Genomic DNA, 18,590 nt, shown 5'->3' on the forward strand with positions numbered 1-18,590 from the left:
CAAGGACGTTGCGCAAGGGATGCCAGTAAGTATTTTTTGATATTTTACAGTGCCAGGGTGGTCCATGCCTTGGTCACCTCCAGATTGGACTACTGTAATGCGCTCTACATGGGGCCCGGAAATTCCAACTAGTCCTACAGGCGGCGGCCAGGTTGTTAATTGGTGTTCCTTACAGAGAGAGGTCAACCCTCCTGTTTAAGGAGCTCCATTGGCTGCCGTTCATCTTCCGGTCCCAATTCAAGGTGCAGGTGCTTACCGACAAAGCCCTAAATGGTTTGGGACCCGCCTACCTGCGTGACCGCATCTCCGTATACGAACCCACATGATCTCTCCGATCATCTGGAGAGGCCCCGCTCACAATCCCACCTGCGTCGCAAGCACGTTTAGTGGGGATGAGGGACAGGGCCCTCTCTGTGGTGGCCCCCCCGACTCTGGAACTCTCTCCCCAAGGACATCAGACAAGCCCCAATGTTGGCAGTCTTTAGGAAGAGCTTGAAGACGTGGCTGTTCCGGTGTGCCTTCCTTGAATAGGAAACTCCTAGCATCATGTCCCAAATGCACTTTACTAGAGATTTAGGTCTGCACACTGCACCTATCTCCAAAAAACCTATCTATTTCACCTGTCATATCCAGCAATTTTTTAAAATTTTATCCATTACATTTGGCCTGGCCTCAGTTTTAAATGCGTCGTGGTGTTATTGTCTAATGTTTATTGCTATTGTTTTAATGTTATTGTTTTGCTTTATGAGTTTATTTATTGTTGTATTTGTTATACTGTTGTTCTATTGATGTGTTGGCCTTGGCCTCTTGTAAGCCACACCGAGTCCTTCGGGAGATGTTAGCGGGGTATAAATAAAGTTAATAATAATTAATAATAATACAATCCTTGTGGGAGGCTTCTCTCATGCCCCCGCATGGGGAGCCAGAGCTGACAGAGGGAGCTCATCCGCGCTCTCCCTGGATTCAAACCTGCGACCTGTCGGTCTTCAGTCCTGTCGGCACAAGGGTCTAACCCACTGCGTCACCGGGGATTTTCAGGTACATTTACATACAAGGAAGAGTGCCCAGGCTTAGAGTGTAATGCTACATTCTGTTTTCTGAAAGTAAGGCTCACTGTATTCATGGAGATATTCTTTTGAGCAGACATGTAGAGGACTACACTGTTAGGGAAGCTCATGCTCAGAATATATTCCACTGGTGTCAGAAAGATCCCCCTCGCCCCTCCAGATAAGTCTTTAAAAAGGGTCGATGATTAATACTAATCTCCTTAGGGCACATCATGCTGCTTCAACTAATAGGGCTCCTGGGGACTAAAGAACTATTTATGCACAGGGGGCAGTTATAAAAAAATTTGAGGGTCTGCTAAAAATAAGCATGCTTTTAGCTAATACCCCTTCTTCAGCTCACTGGGGAGTGCTAATGATGGCATATGTTACACGCCTTAATTGCACAGAATTAAGATACAAGATCTGTTGCATTGCAGCTGGATGGCATCCAAATGCACCCCCCCCGATTCACAACGACCCTCTTATCTGCAATGTCTTTATGCCTCCCGGCAGTCCAAGAATAACAAATGATCCAATGGACCTCCATCCTGCTGAGAGTTGGCTCAACCAGAAGCTTATCCTCTTGACGAGTTGACAGCACCGGAGGAGGCAAAGCCGGAAACCATTCTAGCAGAATCGTTTTTGCTGTAAATGGTGCATCTGTGACGAAAGGTATCTAAAGGAAAGTATGATGCTACCAACCATTTCTAGCACACCTGTGCACAGGGGCATGTTGTGAGTGCTGTTCAGTGTTTAGACTGTCTTGCCCTGGGCAGCTCTTCCCCTTAATAAGTGGACGATGGAAATAGATGGCACTGTGTTGCCTTCACTGTACCATCAAGTGACTGCAGTGTGGTGTGGTGTGATTGTTTTATTAATGAATTCGAACTTGCAAGATTCAGGTACTAGTTCCCACAGAGCCATGACACTCATTAGAATCATAGAATCATCCAAATGGAAGAGACCTCATGGGCCATCCAGTCCAACCCCCTGCCCAGAAGCAGGAAAATTGTATTCAAAGCACCCCCGACTGATGGCCATCCAGCCTCTGTTTAAAAGCCTCCAAAGACGGAGTCTCCACCACACTCCGGGGCAGAGAGTCCCACTGCTGAATGGCTCTCACAATTAGAAAGTTTTCCTAATGTTCAGATGGAATCTCCTTTCTTGTAGTTTGAAGCCATTGTTCCACGTCCTAGTCTCCAGGGCAGCAGAAAACAAGCTTGCTTCCTTCTCCCTATGACTTCCTCTCACATATTTATACATGACTATCATGTCTCTTCTCAGTCTTCTCTTCTTCAGGCTAAACATGCCCAGCTCCTTAAGCCGCTCCGGTCAGTCTCTCACAAGGTTGTTGTGAGGAAGAAGTGGGAAGGAACAAGATGCTAACTTGCATTCATTGTAAAAAAAAAAAAAGCATGGCATAAATGTGATATATGCCACAGATGCACATGCAGATTCATCCAAAGCTACGTCCCAAGTAGCAAATGATACATAGGTTCACCACAACCTCAAGCAGATTTGTTGACAAGTCAGTCCAAGAAGCTGAGGGAACAGCTAGGAAAATCCACTTTGCAGATGAACAGGAATCTATGGCAAAAGGAACACTGAACATATGGTTAGAGACCTTCTAGGCATAGAACTTCTGTAAACAAAAGAATATCAATCACTGAAAGAGTCTATAATTTACAGGCAAAGCAAGTGCTGTGTATGGAGATGCTCCCCTAATCGGTTGCAGGCTGAGTGTTCCAGAAATAGTGGGGAAAAGAAAAACACTGCTAGCAACAAGACTGGACTAGGACAGGTCTCAGGTTTAGTGCCTGATACTCTGTCAGATGAACCACTAATCTGTTTAATTCATGCTCCATTTTTATATCAGCATACCACATTTAATGATGAACGGATACAAACTTCAACTACCATCTCAGTCAGTTGACAAGCTACCTTGGACTAGATTATAACATTTTAGATTACATTTCCCAGAATCCCACAGCCCACATGGAAACAGGACTTGATTATGCATCTTCCTTCAGGGCAATGCATTGGAAAGTTAATTTTCAGAGTACAGTATTCTACAGAGCCTGGCCATCAATCTATAAAAATAACTTTCCCAAGGTCTCATTCAGATTACATTTGCATTATATCTCTTCTTACAACGTGCAGGTGGATCCCAGATGACAAATAATGTTGAATATTGGCCACAGAACCATTCCTTCACATGTTCAGGACAGGGAAGTATGAAGCATTGGGTCAAGCTCCCTCATCCCCCAGCTTTCCTTTTCAACCGCTGGACAAAGTCACATATTTTTCAATTACAGGAGAAGGATTGCTTTTTAGCAAAATAACACCAAATCCAAGGCATACCCTGAGGCAATGATGTGGGAGGTGTAAACTAATAACAGCATACTTTTGGTAGCAGGCCAGCTTTTAAGTCACTTTTGTGCTTGTAACAGAAAGAAATACCATATGGTTTCCTTCCTCCTCAGTAAGAAGCATAGCACTTACAAGTTACCCAAACCTTCTCCTGCACAAGTCTTGTGCAGGAGCACTCTTGCCTTTCCGTTGCCTTCTGTCACCACACCACCATTTCCTTACTTTGTCCTCATATGTCAGTTGTCCTTTATTTTAAGATTTACTTGGTATACTTGTGGCTTAAATACCTTAAAGGCCCCAGATCATATCTGATCTTGAAGGCTAAGCATCATCAAGCATGATTAATACTTGGATGGAAGACCACCAATGAAGATCAATCACTGTGGGATGTATTTCAGACAAAGGAACTAGAAAAAAACACCTTTGAATATTCCTTACCTAAGAAAACCCTATAAGGATAGATTTACACTGTAGAGTTCACACAGATTGGCACCACTTTAACTGCCATATTTACTGCTATGGAATCATAGGAGCTATAGTTTAATGAAGCACCAGCACTATGGCAGAGAAGGTTTGCAAAACTACAACTGCATTGAGCAGTGGCACCTAAAATAGTGTCAAACTGCATCAATTCTGTAGTGTAGATACACTCTAAGACAGCGTTTCTCAGCCTGGGGGTTGGGACCCCTGGGGGGGGGGGTTGTGAGGGGATTTCAGAGGGGCGCCAAAGACCATCAGAAAACACAGTATTTTCTGTTGGTCATGGGGGTTCTGTGTGGAAGGTTTGACCCAATTCTATGGGGTGGTGGTGGGGTGGGGTTCCGAATGCTCTTTGATGGTGAACTATAAATCCCAGCAACTACAAATCCCAAATATCAAGGTCTATTTTCCCCAAACTCCACTAGTGTTCACATTTGGCTATATTGAGTATCCGTGCCAAGTTTGGTCCAGATTCATCATGGTTTGAGTCCACAGTGCTCTATGTATGTCGGTGAACTACAACTCCAAAACTCCAAAACCCACCAATCCCTCCCAGTATTTTCTGTTGGTCATGGGAGTTCTGTGTGCCAAGTTTGGTATAATTCCACCGTTCGTGGAGTTCGGAATGCTCTTTGATTGTAGGTGAACTATAAATCCCAGCCACTACAACTCCCAAATGACAAAATCAATCCCTCCCCCAACCCCACCAGTATTCAAATTTGGGCATATGGGGTATTTGTGCCAAATTTGGTCTAGTAAATGAAAATACATCCTGCATATCAGATATTTACATCATGATTCATAACAATATCAAAATTACAGTTATGAAGTAGCAACGAAAATAATGTTATGGTTGGGGGTCACCACAACATAGGAACTGTATTAAAGGGTCGCAACATTAAGAAGGTTGAGAAACACTGCTCTAAGATTCATGGGGCTGCCATAAGTTTATAGGCAACTGGAAGAAGAAGGCTTCTGGTTTATGAGACCTATTTAGGCTCAGGGTTTGTTTGCTTGTTTCACTAGAGACAAAAGATCCACCATCTTCAATCTGCTGGATGGAAATGAATTTACACATTTTAAGCTCAAGGAATCTGCTTTCAATGGAAAAAAAAACTTTTTTCATACAAACTTTGACTCCTGATAATCAAAGGCTTTCTATTTAATATCAGCAAAGTAATTTAGTTGGAAAGGGACTTATTTTGTTGCTGCTGTTGTCAAATAACAGAATGCCAAAAGTAACAGAACTGTAGAGATGGAAAGCAGATTCAAGAATCTTTGCTAGTTTACTGGGAATCCACCAAAAATGTGATAAAAGATTCAGATCCACTTTTGGACCCATGTTCTTAATTGAAATGTTTAGCTTTAGCTGAGGTACTACTATAGTATGAGTAACATGAGATGTACAAATGCTACAGTGTGTTCACAACCCAATGGTCACATCTAGTTTAACTAGATGTAACACCATCCTCATCCTAACAATGGTCCACTTTCCTCGGTGGTTCTGTATTTAACTACCATTTACGGTAGCACTGCCTGAACATCAAGCAAAAAGTGGGTGCTAGAAACAATATCATACGAAAGCTGACTGGCACAACCTGGGGATCACAACCAGATACAGTGAAGACATCTGCCCTTGCGCTGTGCTACTCTGCTGCTGAGTATGCATGCCCAGTGTGGAACACATCTCACCACACTAAAGCAGTGGATGTGGCTCTTAATGAGACATGCCGCATTATCACAGGGTGTCTGCGCCCTACACCACTGGAAAAATTACACTGTCTAGCCGGTATTGCACCACCTGACATCCGCCGGGAAGTGGCAGCCAATAGTGAAAGGACCAAGGCAGAGACATCTCCAGCCCATCCCCTGTTTGGGTATCAGCCAGCACGTCAACGAGTTAAATCTAGAAATAGTTTTCTAAGATCTACAGAGACACTCACTGGAACACCTCAGCAAGCGAGAGTCCAAAAGTGGCAGGCCCAAACCCAGAACCTCAACCAATGGCTGATACCCAATGAGAGACTCCCCCCTGGGCACACAGAGGACTGGGCGACCTGGAAGGCACTGAACAGACTGCGCTCTGGCACCACGAGATGCAGAGCCAACCTTCAGAAATGGGGCTACAAAGTGGAATCCTCGACATGCGAGTGTGGAGAGGAGCAAACCACTGACCACCTGCTGCAATGCACCCTGAGCCCTGCCACATGCACAAGGGAGGACCTTCTTGCAGCAACACCAGAGGCACTCCAAGTGGCCAGATACTGGTCAAAGGACATTTAATCAACTCTCATACTCACAAATTCTGTAATCTGCTTGTTTGCTTCGTTTCTGTTAGAAATGTAATATAATTTGACTGGTTGTTCTGACACGACAAATAAAATAAATACGGTAGTTAACAGTGACACATGGCAATCCTATGCATAAGAGACCTCAAAAAGTGCCGGCCATCTGTTTATTATTATTATTATTATTATTATTATTATTATATTTCTCTCACTTCCTGTTGTCTCACCTCCATTCTTAACAATGTTGTATGCCAGTTGTATGCCAGTTGGATGTTTGTAACTCAAGGACTGCTTGTATTGGAAAGGCTCTTTTAAAATACTGGGCAATCCCTATATGATATTATTTGTATTTTTTTGTTTCCATGGGCACCATGCAGTACTCCTAGAATTCCCTCCCCAAAACAACTTTTGCAAACGCTGACCAAAAAGTTCACTGCAACCACATTAATTTCTCATAATAACAGGAGGAAAGAAGAACGATGCCATATTAATCCTAACATCTTACTCCAAAAATGTTTTTGAATTAAATGGCATCGTTCTTTAAAAGTCCACAGACACAAGCCATCCTCAAAGGTGCACAGAGCAGGGGAGACTCACTCACTCTACTGCACACAAAACACTCTTTGAAAGAAGCGTGACTCATGGAAGTCAACCCTCTCTGTGGAAACTTTACAAAACCCTAAATCCTAATATGTGAATCATAATGTCAAGATAACATTTGATGTCTTTTGAGCTGATCACCATCTTCTGGTTGCATTTCTAAAAAAAAAATTTAAAAAATATATTTATTCTTGTCTCTCCCGGAAGGGTTGGCAAACCAGTGGAGATTATCAACTAGATGATCACTCAGGATTATGCTGGCCCTCTGGCACAGGGGCTTGAGAGGGAAGGAGGTTAAGGAGATGAAGGAGGTTTTAAAGGGAGTTTCTGCTACAAGGAAATGTATATATCTCTGATCTGAATAAGCCACTTAACACAGATGGTGTACGCTTGGGAAGTTCAGAGCTCAATTTAATCACAAATCCCTCTGGATTAACCATAATAGTCTGGAGTGTGCAGTAATATAAACAAAGGCAGAGGGAGAGGAGAGAAATATTCTGTACAATCATGTTTCCGGGAGTAGAATCATAGACATGGAAGAAATCACTAGGGCCATCCAAGTCCAACCCCATTCTTCCATCAAAGAAAACACAATCAAAACATTCCTGATTGACAGGCAACTTGAGCCCTATCTATACTGGCATACAATACAGTTTGAAACTGCATTACTTGGTCAGTGTATATTCATATAAGGCAGTCTAACTGATCATATACATATACACTGCCCATATAAAACAATTTGAAACTACATTATATGGTGATGTAGATGGGGGCTTGAAAGCACAAACACACCCACACATCTGAAGTTCTATGGGAAAAGCTAGATACAGTCTCTTGAATTCCAGGCATTAAAATGTTAACAACTAAATAAATGCAGAGGATATTTGAAAAGAAAATTGTAAACTGGTCTTCACACAAAACATCAATCCAAACACAAATGCAAAACCATATACAGTCAGCCCTCCATCTTTGTGTATTCTACATCCATGACTTGAAAATATCCTCCCTCCCTAAAAATCTAAAAAAGAACTTTAATGTTGTCATTTTATCTAAGAAACATCATTTTGCTATGCCATTGTACATAATGGGATTCGAATACCCTTGGATTCTGGCATCCATAGGAGGGAGGGGCCCACAAAATAAATCCAATGGATACTGAGGGTCCACTATACGATACTACATCCCATAGATAGGCAGAAGAACTGAGAATTATGTGGCTTTCTAGATGTTGCTGAACTGCAACCCAGAGAGTGACTTTTGGTTATACTGGCTAGGGGCCAGAATGGAAGCTGCAATTTAATATCTTGATGACCACATTTCTATTGTTTTAAGTAGTCTGTTCTCAATAGGGCTAGAAACATAAAGACCCGGGAGGGGGGCATTTTCTCCATTATCACTCCCCAGCCTTTTTTTCCTTAGCAAATTTGGGGGCAAGGGGCAGGATCATATAATAGTTTATTTTAGAAAAATGAATCAAATGTTAAGGCAAAAGTCTGCCAAATTTTCTGATCCAGAACTATTCCTAAAAACTATGTATGCAAAAAAAACTTTTATGCAAGGGTATGAAAAGTATCAGATCACTGTAATTCCTGGTCCTGGTTTCCTTTTCTCATCTTATTTTATGGAAATGACTGCATCATGTCTGCTTGACACAATGGAGAACTAGTGGAGACACCCACCATTTTGGCACCTTCCTCTTGAAACATTAAAGGTTCTTTAAAAATGTATTTCCAGAACATAGTCTAACCCCAGCAGCAGGAATATCATCACTACTTCTTATCTGGATGCTATCCTTCTGTTTCAAGTATTTCTAGTCTTTCTTTGATCCATTCTACCAACAAAGAGAAGTAATAATTTTATATAACAAATCAGAGAGAAGTTAATCGCAGCAAAAACAGAAAAGCTTTGGAGAACCTTCGAGACAACACAAATTTATTGGAGCGACACTTTTGTGCAATTAAACTTAATCAGACAGTGGTGCTGTCACCAGTTAATCAGATATAGAGATAATGGACCTGTTTTTATCATTTATCTCTATAATAGGGGAACAATTACTATTGCTCGATTCCATCAAGCCTAGACAGCATAGCAAACGGTAAGGGATGATGAGAGCTGCAGTCTAACAACATCTGGAGGACTATGTATTTTCCAGCTCTTCACTATTTCCAGGTTTGCCCAAGTGGTGTGCATTTGTATATGTGTCAGAAAGAAAGGGAGAGAAATAAATACAACAGTTGATTGTATGCAAATATACACCATTTATTAATCATTGCTTGCTTTTAACATGGGAATAATTAGATCAACACTCTCAGATTTCCCATAAACATGCTGCAAGTGTGCAGATTACAGAACAAGAGTCTTACACTTGACTCATGTGGATTGCTATCAAAATCTCTTCGTGTTCTGAAATAGGAAGTGTTGCAATTATCAAAAGGCTGCAAACTCACATAGCCTGGTGAGAAACCAACACTTTCCCTTCTAGGATCTAGACAACCTAACAGCTAGCTCGCAACCTCTACGTTTTGATTTTAGGGAAAGAAGCTGTACTAAAACAGCTTCCTTCTTTCCACCCACCCCTTATTTTTACGCCCCCTTATAAAGACTTCTGGAGAACTCCAAAACTTGCACATTTCAGCAGCATTTTCACTGATCATAATAAAAGTGCTCCCTATATTTGGCTCGGGTGGTAGTGTCATGGACTGATGTGGTAATGTTAATTTTTAAAGCAGTGGTTCTCAAAACTGCCTCCTTGAGGACCACCTTTCACCTCACCTGCTCCTCTATGTTCTCAGTGGACCAACCTTCAGTATGGCAACCTGAGAACTGGGACTACGGATGCGACAGCAACAATGAAAAACAAAGATACAGACAACACTACCAGATGTCACAGATCTTTGGGGAAAGTATGGCTTCAGTGAGCTGGTCGGAATGGGAAACTGACATGGCAACTGAGGCTATAGCTTGTTTATCACAACAGGGAGGATTCCTCCCATTGTTTTGACAGACCTCTGAGGTCCTGTGAAACATTGTAGGGCAGTGGTTCTCAACCTGTGGGTCTCCAGGTGTTTTGGCCTACAACTCCCAGAAATCCCAGCCAGTTTACCAGCTGTTAGGATTTCTAGGAGTTGAAGGCCAAAACATATGAGGACCCACAGGTTGAGAACCACTGTTGTAGGGAATACAGTTGGTCCAGATAGTCTTCTCTGCTAGAAGAATTGGCTTCCAATACACTACCCCACACACATTTTGGTGCCTTAAAGGTTAGACCAGTTTCTGGGTATATCTGACATGCTGATTCTAAAAACGGTACCAGTTTTCCCCTATCAGCTCTAGTCTTTGAGATATAGAATATATGCCATATCCCAGTCTCCATCTGCTCGCCCATCAAAACTCATGATAATCATATCTAAGAAAGTGGAACTGATATGGCAATTTTCTGAAGCAGTGCTCCAAATAACCCCAGGAACAGACCTAAAAACTAAGACACCAATAATGTTTTTTGGGAGGGCTGTGACTGTCCAAAGGAAAGATTAAAAGAGAACTTGGCTATTCTGACTGTGCTGGTATGGCTGTACCAGGAGCTCCAACTTTATTTTCTTCCTGTTATTTGTTTTGCAGTCATAGGAAAGGCCTCCTGTCCATCATAAATAAGCTTTGGTTCCACCCCTTGTTCTGGGCTCTGGGAGGGAAAGGAGCCATTTTTTGGAGAGTCTCACACAAGGTAGCTAAACTGTAGGACATAGACCAGCTAGTCCCATAGAAAAGCTTCCTTTCTCAATAACCATCCAGGGAAAAAGGAGCATCCAGAGAAAAATAACATCTGGGGATACAGAAGCAGAAATTCCAGGATAAAGGTCCCAAAAGCTTTGGCTGAGAGCTCACAGCCTCTCAGCCTCACAGCATCAGAGGGAACAGCCCTGAAGTTTCTAAGAATTCTCAAAGGGAGAACAGCACTACAGATCTATGGAACTCCAGCTGAAATATCTTCAAGCCTCGGCTGGTAGGTCTACTCGATACCTAGACGCATTTGGAGTCGGTAGTAGGTCCCACACCGATGAGGCATAGATAGAAAGCAGCCTGGGAGAGGTTAAAAAGGGTTTTTCCTACAGAGAAAGTTTAGTTAATCAAAGTCAGGTACCAGTCCATTGAGGACTAGACTGAGAAAGCCTTGAAATGTTGTTTGAACCATTGAAGATTTGTTGTTTGTTCCATAATAAAGACTTTGTTGTATCATTAAAGACTCTAAAGACCATCACTTCAGAAAAATCCCTGAGAACCTCTCTTTGAGGTGCCCCTGGCTTCCCGCTGGGCTTAAGGCATACGTCCTATAGAAAAGTACAGCTGTTACAGGCCCAGCGCGCAATAGAACACTGACTTCTCAGCCCAAAGCTACTACTAGTCAGTCCATAGCACCAGGGCTTAATGCCAAATCTCAGGGCATGGACCCCTCTTCCTATTCTAAATGCAGGAGAGAGGAATCTCAGGATGAGAGCACTGCCTTAAAAACTGAGTGTATACACATTTTTCCGGTATATTAGATTTGATGTGTGTTTTTCTGAATGGCATAGTCTGTGCAATTCAGACTGATGCTTACTAAGACATCAGGGGCTGCCCCTTGTTGCCGCACTTTTGTAACATCACCAGGATCTACTTCCTGTGACATCACAAGGGATCATTCCTAGGACTCAGGTTCTGGTTTTGAAGCTTCAGGGTTCAGAACAGGCCTAATTCGGCAACCCTACTTCAGTCTCACTCTGGCTCACAATTCCAGAACCTTCATCCCATTTCATGGTAGTGCACTGAAGGGAGAAGGCAAAAGTCAAGCTGTGTTTCAAATCAGCTTGTCTTCAAGAACCAGGGCCAGGCCAAGTCCACTGTTAGAAAGAATGAGATGCTTACCAATTTGGCAGTAGAGGAACAGCTATGGAAGGAAATTATTGTTATTCAATCTGTCCTTATTTTATTTGTACAGTAGGATCTCCATATTGGAGTTAAGGGTGAAAGATCCTGTGAAATTTGAAAAACTACAAGTATGAACATTCTGGTTTTTTTAACCTTAGAGAACACCTCCATAGGAATCTCTACGTCTGACAGCAATTGGACACAGAACTGCACTGAAGGACTTAGAAATTCCTAGAGAAGTGTACTTTCTAGGAATCTCTAGATCCTTCAGTGGAACTCTTTAGTCAACCTCTGGCATAGATTCCTCGAGATACTTAAACAAAACACATTAATCAAATCTGTGAATAATGAAATATTCAAAAGTTAAACCCAGATATATGGAGGGCTGAATGTATAGCCAAGGTGGTGAGGGGCGCGATGTCCCCTATGTCAAAATATGTTGGCTGAATTTGTGAACTTGTACCTTGACTGGTGAGAATATTTGGAGTGAGCCATTAACTGCTCTGCCTCAGGCTGCAATATGTCTTGGCTTGGCCCTGATTACTGTTTCTTACATACGATGTGGACTTGTAAGAAGGTGAAAAGTTACTGGTCTAAGATTGACATGTTAATTCTAAAATATTTTAATGTATATTTTATAATATCAGAAGTGTTTCTGTTTGGCATTACGAATGAGGAACTGGAGAATAAATGTGGATTACTTCTCCAATGTATGACAACAGCAATATGAATACAACAACCCAATAAGAATACTCTTTGTTCAAACCTGGAAACAGACTGAAGTACCAACAGAGGAAGAATGAACATCACTGAGTTCACTCAAATGACCCAACTTACATGGGTTCGAAGCCAACTGAAAGACTGGAAACTGTTTATGGACCTTTTAAGCAACAAGAAGGCTAGCTATGCAATAATGTGTGGTTATGGTTATTAGTAATTTTAGTAGGAGTGTATAGTTGTTACTGTAATCGTATAATAATATTTTTCTTCCTTTTAAAACTTTCTTTTCATTACAGTCAAGGTTGGGGAAGGCTCTGAATCTTAATGTGAATATATTGTATGCCTTTTCTTTCTCTTTCTTCTCTTCCCCCTTCCTTCTTTTTTGTTCTTTATTGAGTGCATACTACTTTGCTTGTAAATTAGATTGTTCATGTCATTTAAAAAATAGTAGTTAGCATGCAGCATTTTCTTGTTAGTTTATGGCTCATTACATTTTTGACTGAACACACCTAAAAGCTTTAGGGTGATGACATATACCGCTAGCAAAAGGAACAAAAGAAGGAAACTGAAAGACATTTTACCCAACTCTCGAGTGAATTCCTTACCAGACTATGAATACAGGGAACCAACATATGCTTAGGAATTAAAGCTTGGCGTGGAGGTGGGAGGCAATAATTGAAAATGTGTGGTTAAAAAGGCATGATTAAATGTAATTTAGATTTTATAGTAATGGCCAGGGATGCCAAGGATGGAGAAATATAAAATCTGTACAATGAGCCTGTTATGCGTTACCTCTCATCCCAGTTTACGCTAGACTGTTGGTGACAGGCAGATCAAAACCATCTAAAATGGGTACTGAATAATAACCAAGGGGGTGGGGAACAGTAAGAATAAAATGCAACGATTTCTCCAGACAGAAAACTACTACGTGCAACAGAAATCTGGAAGTACCCCTTGAGTACGTGGGAGATGGATGACTCTCAGCATCTGCAAATGACCTTGGAACTGACCAAACAGCATCGTGAGTAAACAAGAAAACAGCTTCAGTATGATTATGACTCACATTCTAGCAGGGGCCTCCCAAGGATCAGCTGAATGGGCAAAAAGTTCATTGTCTCATAATAAATCAAACAAATGCATTTTGATGATGTATTGCAATTATTCTTTCTCTAACATTTCCTGCAGTGCTAGCGTCCCAATTTGGAGGAGGAGGAGGAGGAGGAGGAGGAGGAGGAGGAGGAGGAGGAGGAGGAGGAGGGAGGGAGGGAGGGAGGGAGGGAAGGGCGAGGGGAAGCAAGGAAGAACAGAAGCAGTCTTCCCACTTTCCTCCCATCCCCTTTCACCTCTTGTGACTAGGATTGTGTCCAACTCAGGCTCATGAAAAGAGGCCAAAACAACCCTTCCCCATTCTCAGAAACATCCTTAGAGAATCCCCCTTTGATCAACATGGGCAGCCTGCCTGAAAAAGAGAAAGCGAGTCACTGGCTTTCTCTTGTCCTTTCCAGATTGAAAGTCAAGGAAATCTGAATCTCAGTATTTTTCTGCTCTTGCAAAGACAGATTCTGATTATTGAACTCCAGGGGGCCATTTGCAAAGATCATTTTATTTATCTTAATCCACTACTAACACCATCAACTTGTCAAGCAGCCTTATTCATTGGCATTTCTATGACGATGGGTGATTTCATTTTCATTAACACCTCTTCCAGCCATTCCTCATAAATTATCATTCAGCAATTGAACACTGAATATATGTAAACAATGGTATCATATACACAGATGGTATATTTCCACAATGTTTTCTCCAGCTGCCTACAAATACAGTACAAGACTACAAGGAACCACCCTGATATTCTCCCACTCCCACCACTATTGTTTGCTTGGATGCACACATCCGAATTCTCAGTACAACCTGGTACTGTTTTGCTTGTTCTCAGATTAACTTGTAACATTCTCTTTCCTTACCTGTCTGGGTCAGCATGGGTGATGGAAATTCGGGGAGGGATTCGTAATGGCAGAGTGGTCGGTCTCTGTACGTTGTCTGGTTCTGGCGAGCGGGCTCTGTCTACAGGTTTCCATGGTGGGACCTGCAGGCTGGAGGAGAGACGTCGACGTCCCCGCCGCAGATCGGCACCCAGCATATTGGAGGATGTACAAGAGCGGCTGCACCAGTTGGGGTCCAAAGTATCTTTGGGTTTCTGCAAGTAAAAAATATGGAAGGAGGGTGAGTAGATGAGTGAGTGAAAATCCGGATATTCTGCTCCATGGAAATGCTGGACTCCCCAAATCTTCTGGCTCAGCATTGCTACAAGGCATTTTGGCTTATTATGAAACCTACATTACAAAAAAGGAACTTTCTGAAGGTCTGATTTAGATATAGCTCAGAACCAACCATATATCTGTCCAAAATTAACATTACCAGCAGCTGAGGGAAAACTGAGATCTGATCCTGTTTGGAAATTTGATCTCTGAATCCAGTTCTGTTCATTCCTCAATTGAGAAATAGCAAAATGGCTCTGCCATGAAACAGCAGAATTTAAATACCATCAAAAGCAGGATACCACTGAGGGTATATTAATATATTCTTGTTTCTTTGTTTCATTTTCACCCATTTCTGCTGGAAATGAAGCTTTATAATCAATAACAACAGACTTCTATATTCTGAAATTCTAAATCCTTAATGGGCTCCACAAAGGCAGTTCTGTTTATCTGTTGAAGCAAGACAATTAAGAGGTCTTGTGGTATTTTATAGACTGGCAAATGTATTATGGCATAAAATTTCATGGAGTAGAGTCTGCTTATTCAGATGCATGAAGTCCTCAGTTGGCACACAGTCAGAAAGAGAAGAAAAACACACTGTCACTTCTAAGAAAGATATAACAACACAGAGCTCAGATATGGCAATGAGAAGGTCAGGACATAACATTTAATTAAAACTCAAATATATGAAAAATAAGCAGCAGCCATTCCAAAAGCACTGCATTTTAATGAAGAACTTTATCATTCAACCTTTGATATACAGTAGGTCTTTGATATATATTGGAATTTGTTTCCATGACCTGTGTGGGTACCAAAATCCATGGATTCTCGAGTCCTAACTGCAAAGCTTGTCCTTTAGATTTTCTTTAAAAAATGTTTTCAAGCCATAGATCTGTGGATTTAGGAAGCCAATGATACATTTGTTAGTTAGTTCAAGTGAACTGTTTTGAGACCTGCTCAGACACTACCTGATTTCTGTTCTATTGCGTTATGAAACATAATCACTCTTGAGCTTCTGGGAAGCTCTTCATTTAGAGCAGTGGTTCTCAGCCTGTGGGTCCCCAGGTGTTTTGGCCTACAACTCTCAGAAATCCCAGCCAGTTTACCAGCTCTTAAGATTTCTGGGAGTTGAAAGCCAAAACATCTGGGGACCCATAGGTTGAGAATCACTGATTTACAAGGTCAGCTTGAAACTGGGCACTGAATATTTGAAGACAACCAAAAACAATCTGCAAAATTTTGAAATAACATTAGATCCCAATAAACTATAGCAAGTTCGATTTGGATTTTTTTATTTTTAAACTTGAAATTGGGTCTTATTGCTTAGATAATGATGATGATAATGATGATGATGACAAATTTTAAACCATTTGTTACAGTTTTCTGACACTTTTTGAAGCATTTGACACCATTTTATTTTCCTTCTACCAGTCTCCATTTTTTCTATGATTTCCATTCTAAGAGTCAAACTTATAGGTCTATGTTTTTTTTAAAAAAAACATGCTGAGGGCAGGTGGTGAGGCTGGCTTATCTGATTTTTTTTCTCTATTTTGTTGGTCAGTCATTCTCAATTAAGGATTCTGGAGGCAGCTGCTACTTACCTTGCCTGTAGTAGGCAGGCACACATTGGATAGTGGGGGTGTGCAAGAGAAGAATCCCATTTTTCCCCAGATTTAAGCTTTAATGCATTATTTGCTGTGGACTCACTGATACAACCTGACAGTAAAAGCCTATTCTTTTCCAGCCCTCCTTCTCCATCAATCCGATGCCAACATTGTTTCAAAATATCTCAGCTAGACTGTGGAAAAGCAGGAAACATGGGGATGGGAAGGCTTTAAAAGTCTTTGTCAAAAGTAGCTCCTTTGTTAGAGACTTTATGAAATGAAGCATGCTTGTAATTATGAAAGAGTGAAATAACTAATTCTGAAAGAGTGAAAAGATGAATTGCAGTACTTAGAGCAAAACAATAGCATGGCATGAAACATTACAAATGCCAATTGTCTGGTCTGCGGATTATAGAAAACCAGAATATACTACCTTGAATAATCCTTAAAAGAAAAGAAACATTTGAATGGGGTTGGTGAAAAGATATGTTTGTTCCAGCTCAACAACTGGAAATATCTGGCATGTTTGAGCAAACATGATTTGTATGCCTTCTAGATTCTATCAGGCATTTTTTTTCAAAGACGGAACTGCCTGAGGGATTATCTATACTCAAAACAAAGAGAGGCACCTTTCCTTAAGGCAAGGTACATATCCTCCAATAGTCCCTTTTTCACCACCTGAACTTTCTGAATAGGTAAAGTGCTCTATTCCTCACTACCTCTATACAGGAGGTTAAAAAGCATATCGGAAATTGCATAGAGGTAGCGAGCAAATGAGCACTTTGCCCACCCAGAAAATGCAGGTGGGGATTTTCAGAACAGGAGGAAGGGATGCCACTTGTAGTTCACATTAGAATTGAGAACTTACTGAGAAACCATCCTGGTTTACAAAAGCAGCCAAAACTTAAACAACTAACAGGACATGAATAGATCCTACAAAAAGGTCTGATGCTGTTGAACTTCTAACTTAGGTCTACTTTCTTACTGTATTAGCATCACAGACAGGGGCGGCTCAACCCATTACGCAAAGTAAGCATTTGCAGTATAGTTGATTTTGCCCAGGGGCGCTCTTGAGGCGCTCTTGGGGGAAAATAGACCTTGACATATGCGAGTTGTAGTGGGATGTATAGTTCACTTACAATCAAAGAGCAATCAAAGAGGACTCCACCAGTGATGGAATTGAACCAGATATGGCACACAGAACTCCCATGATGAACAGAATATATATATCAGTGATTGGTTTGGGGGGGGGAGGCAAAATACTGTTTGCTTACCGTTGAAAATTACCTAGGGCTGCCTCTGATCACAGAACAAAAGACAATTTTAAAAGTCTCGTACTTTATTTTGGTTTTTGGCAGGGCTGTGTTCACTTCAGTGGAGCTTCCAGTATCCAGAGGTACATCCATTGGGCTGCTATCAAAACTATTACTTTGTACTAAGAAATCTCACTTCTAAAAAGAAAACAACATTCTTATCATCCCAGAGTAATAAAGAAGGATCCATCTCTCTTTTTTTGTTTGTTTCTAAGTAAACCTAACATGATGAGGGTTTTTGGGTTCCAAGAGACAGCATAATGTAATTGAAGTGCTCGTACGACTCTGGAGACTAGGGTTTGAATATCCACTTGGCCATAAAACTCCATAAGGTGATCCCAGGGCAAGTCATATTTCATTGCATAATCGTCACTTTCCCCACTTTTTTTTTGAAGGGAGGATGTGACTATTACAAGAAGGAAACCCCCTTTTCTTCCGAAAGAGTAATTTTTTAAATAAAATGATGTTCAAAACAACTTGGGAACACCTCTCCCACCCTCTACCGTCTCATTCACTCACTCACCCATGCATTCTCTCACTCAGTGGCCCATCCATTTGCTGATCACTCTCTTCGAAGAATGCCACAGTATTCTTAGCCCCTGAAAACGCTGTGGTAGGTTCACCTTAGGATCACCAAAAGTTGGAAACTACTTGAAGGCACACAACAACAAGAAAGGCCACAGAAAATGAGACTCTTTGAGGGTTTCATGGATACCCAGAGTGGTCCAGGCTTACTTCAACCCCTGCAAACTCAGTCCACAGCGTAAAAATAGTTTGAGCTCAACAGGCATATAGCTGGGGGGGGGGGCTTGAGGGGCTTCACCCCCCCCCCCGAAATTCTCAGGGTGGCCCGCGAGAAGGCCTTACTGGTACATTATTTAAACTGTTATGTTTATTCATATCATGATCTGATCACCATGCTCAATATATCCCATATGCATGGGGGAGCCCATAGCCAGGATTTTGATTTGGGGGGGGAGGGGGGCTGAGTTTGATTCGGGGGGCTGAG

The 18,590-nt window shown here is 41.6% G+C and overlaps 1 protein-coding gene across 1 annotated transcript in view; it reads right to left on the reverse strand.

Moving 5' to 3' along the window:
- Positions 1-18,590, reverse strand: part of PDE4A (phosphodiesterase 4A) — a 633,870-nt gene that overhangs the window by 497,869 nt on the left and 117,411 nt on the right. Inside the window, exon 3 of the mRNA XM_060763616.2 lies at positions 14,371-14,603. Coding sequence (XP_060619599.1) covers positions 14,371-14,603 — 233 coding nt within the window. The remainder of the gene's footprint in view (positions 1-14,370; positions 14,604-18,590) is intronic.

Source organism: Anolis sagrei, chromosome 2 (assembly GCF_037176765.1).
Source record: "Anolis sagrei isolate rAnoSag1 chromosome 2, rAnoSag1.mat, whole genome shotgun sequence".
NCBI classification, from domain to species: Eukaryota; Metazoa; Chordata; class Lepidosauria; order Squamata; family Dactyloidae; genus Anolis; species Anolis sagrei.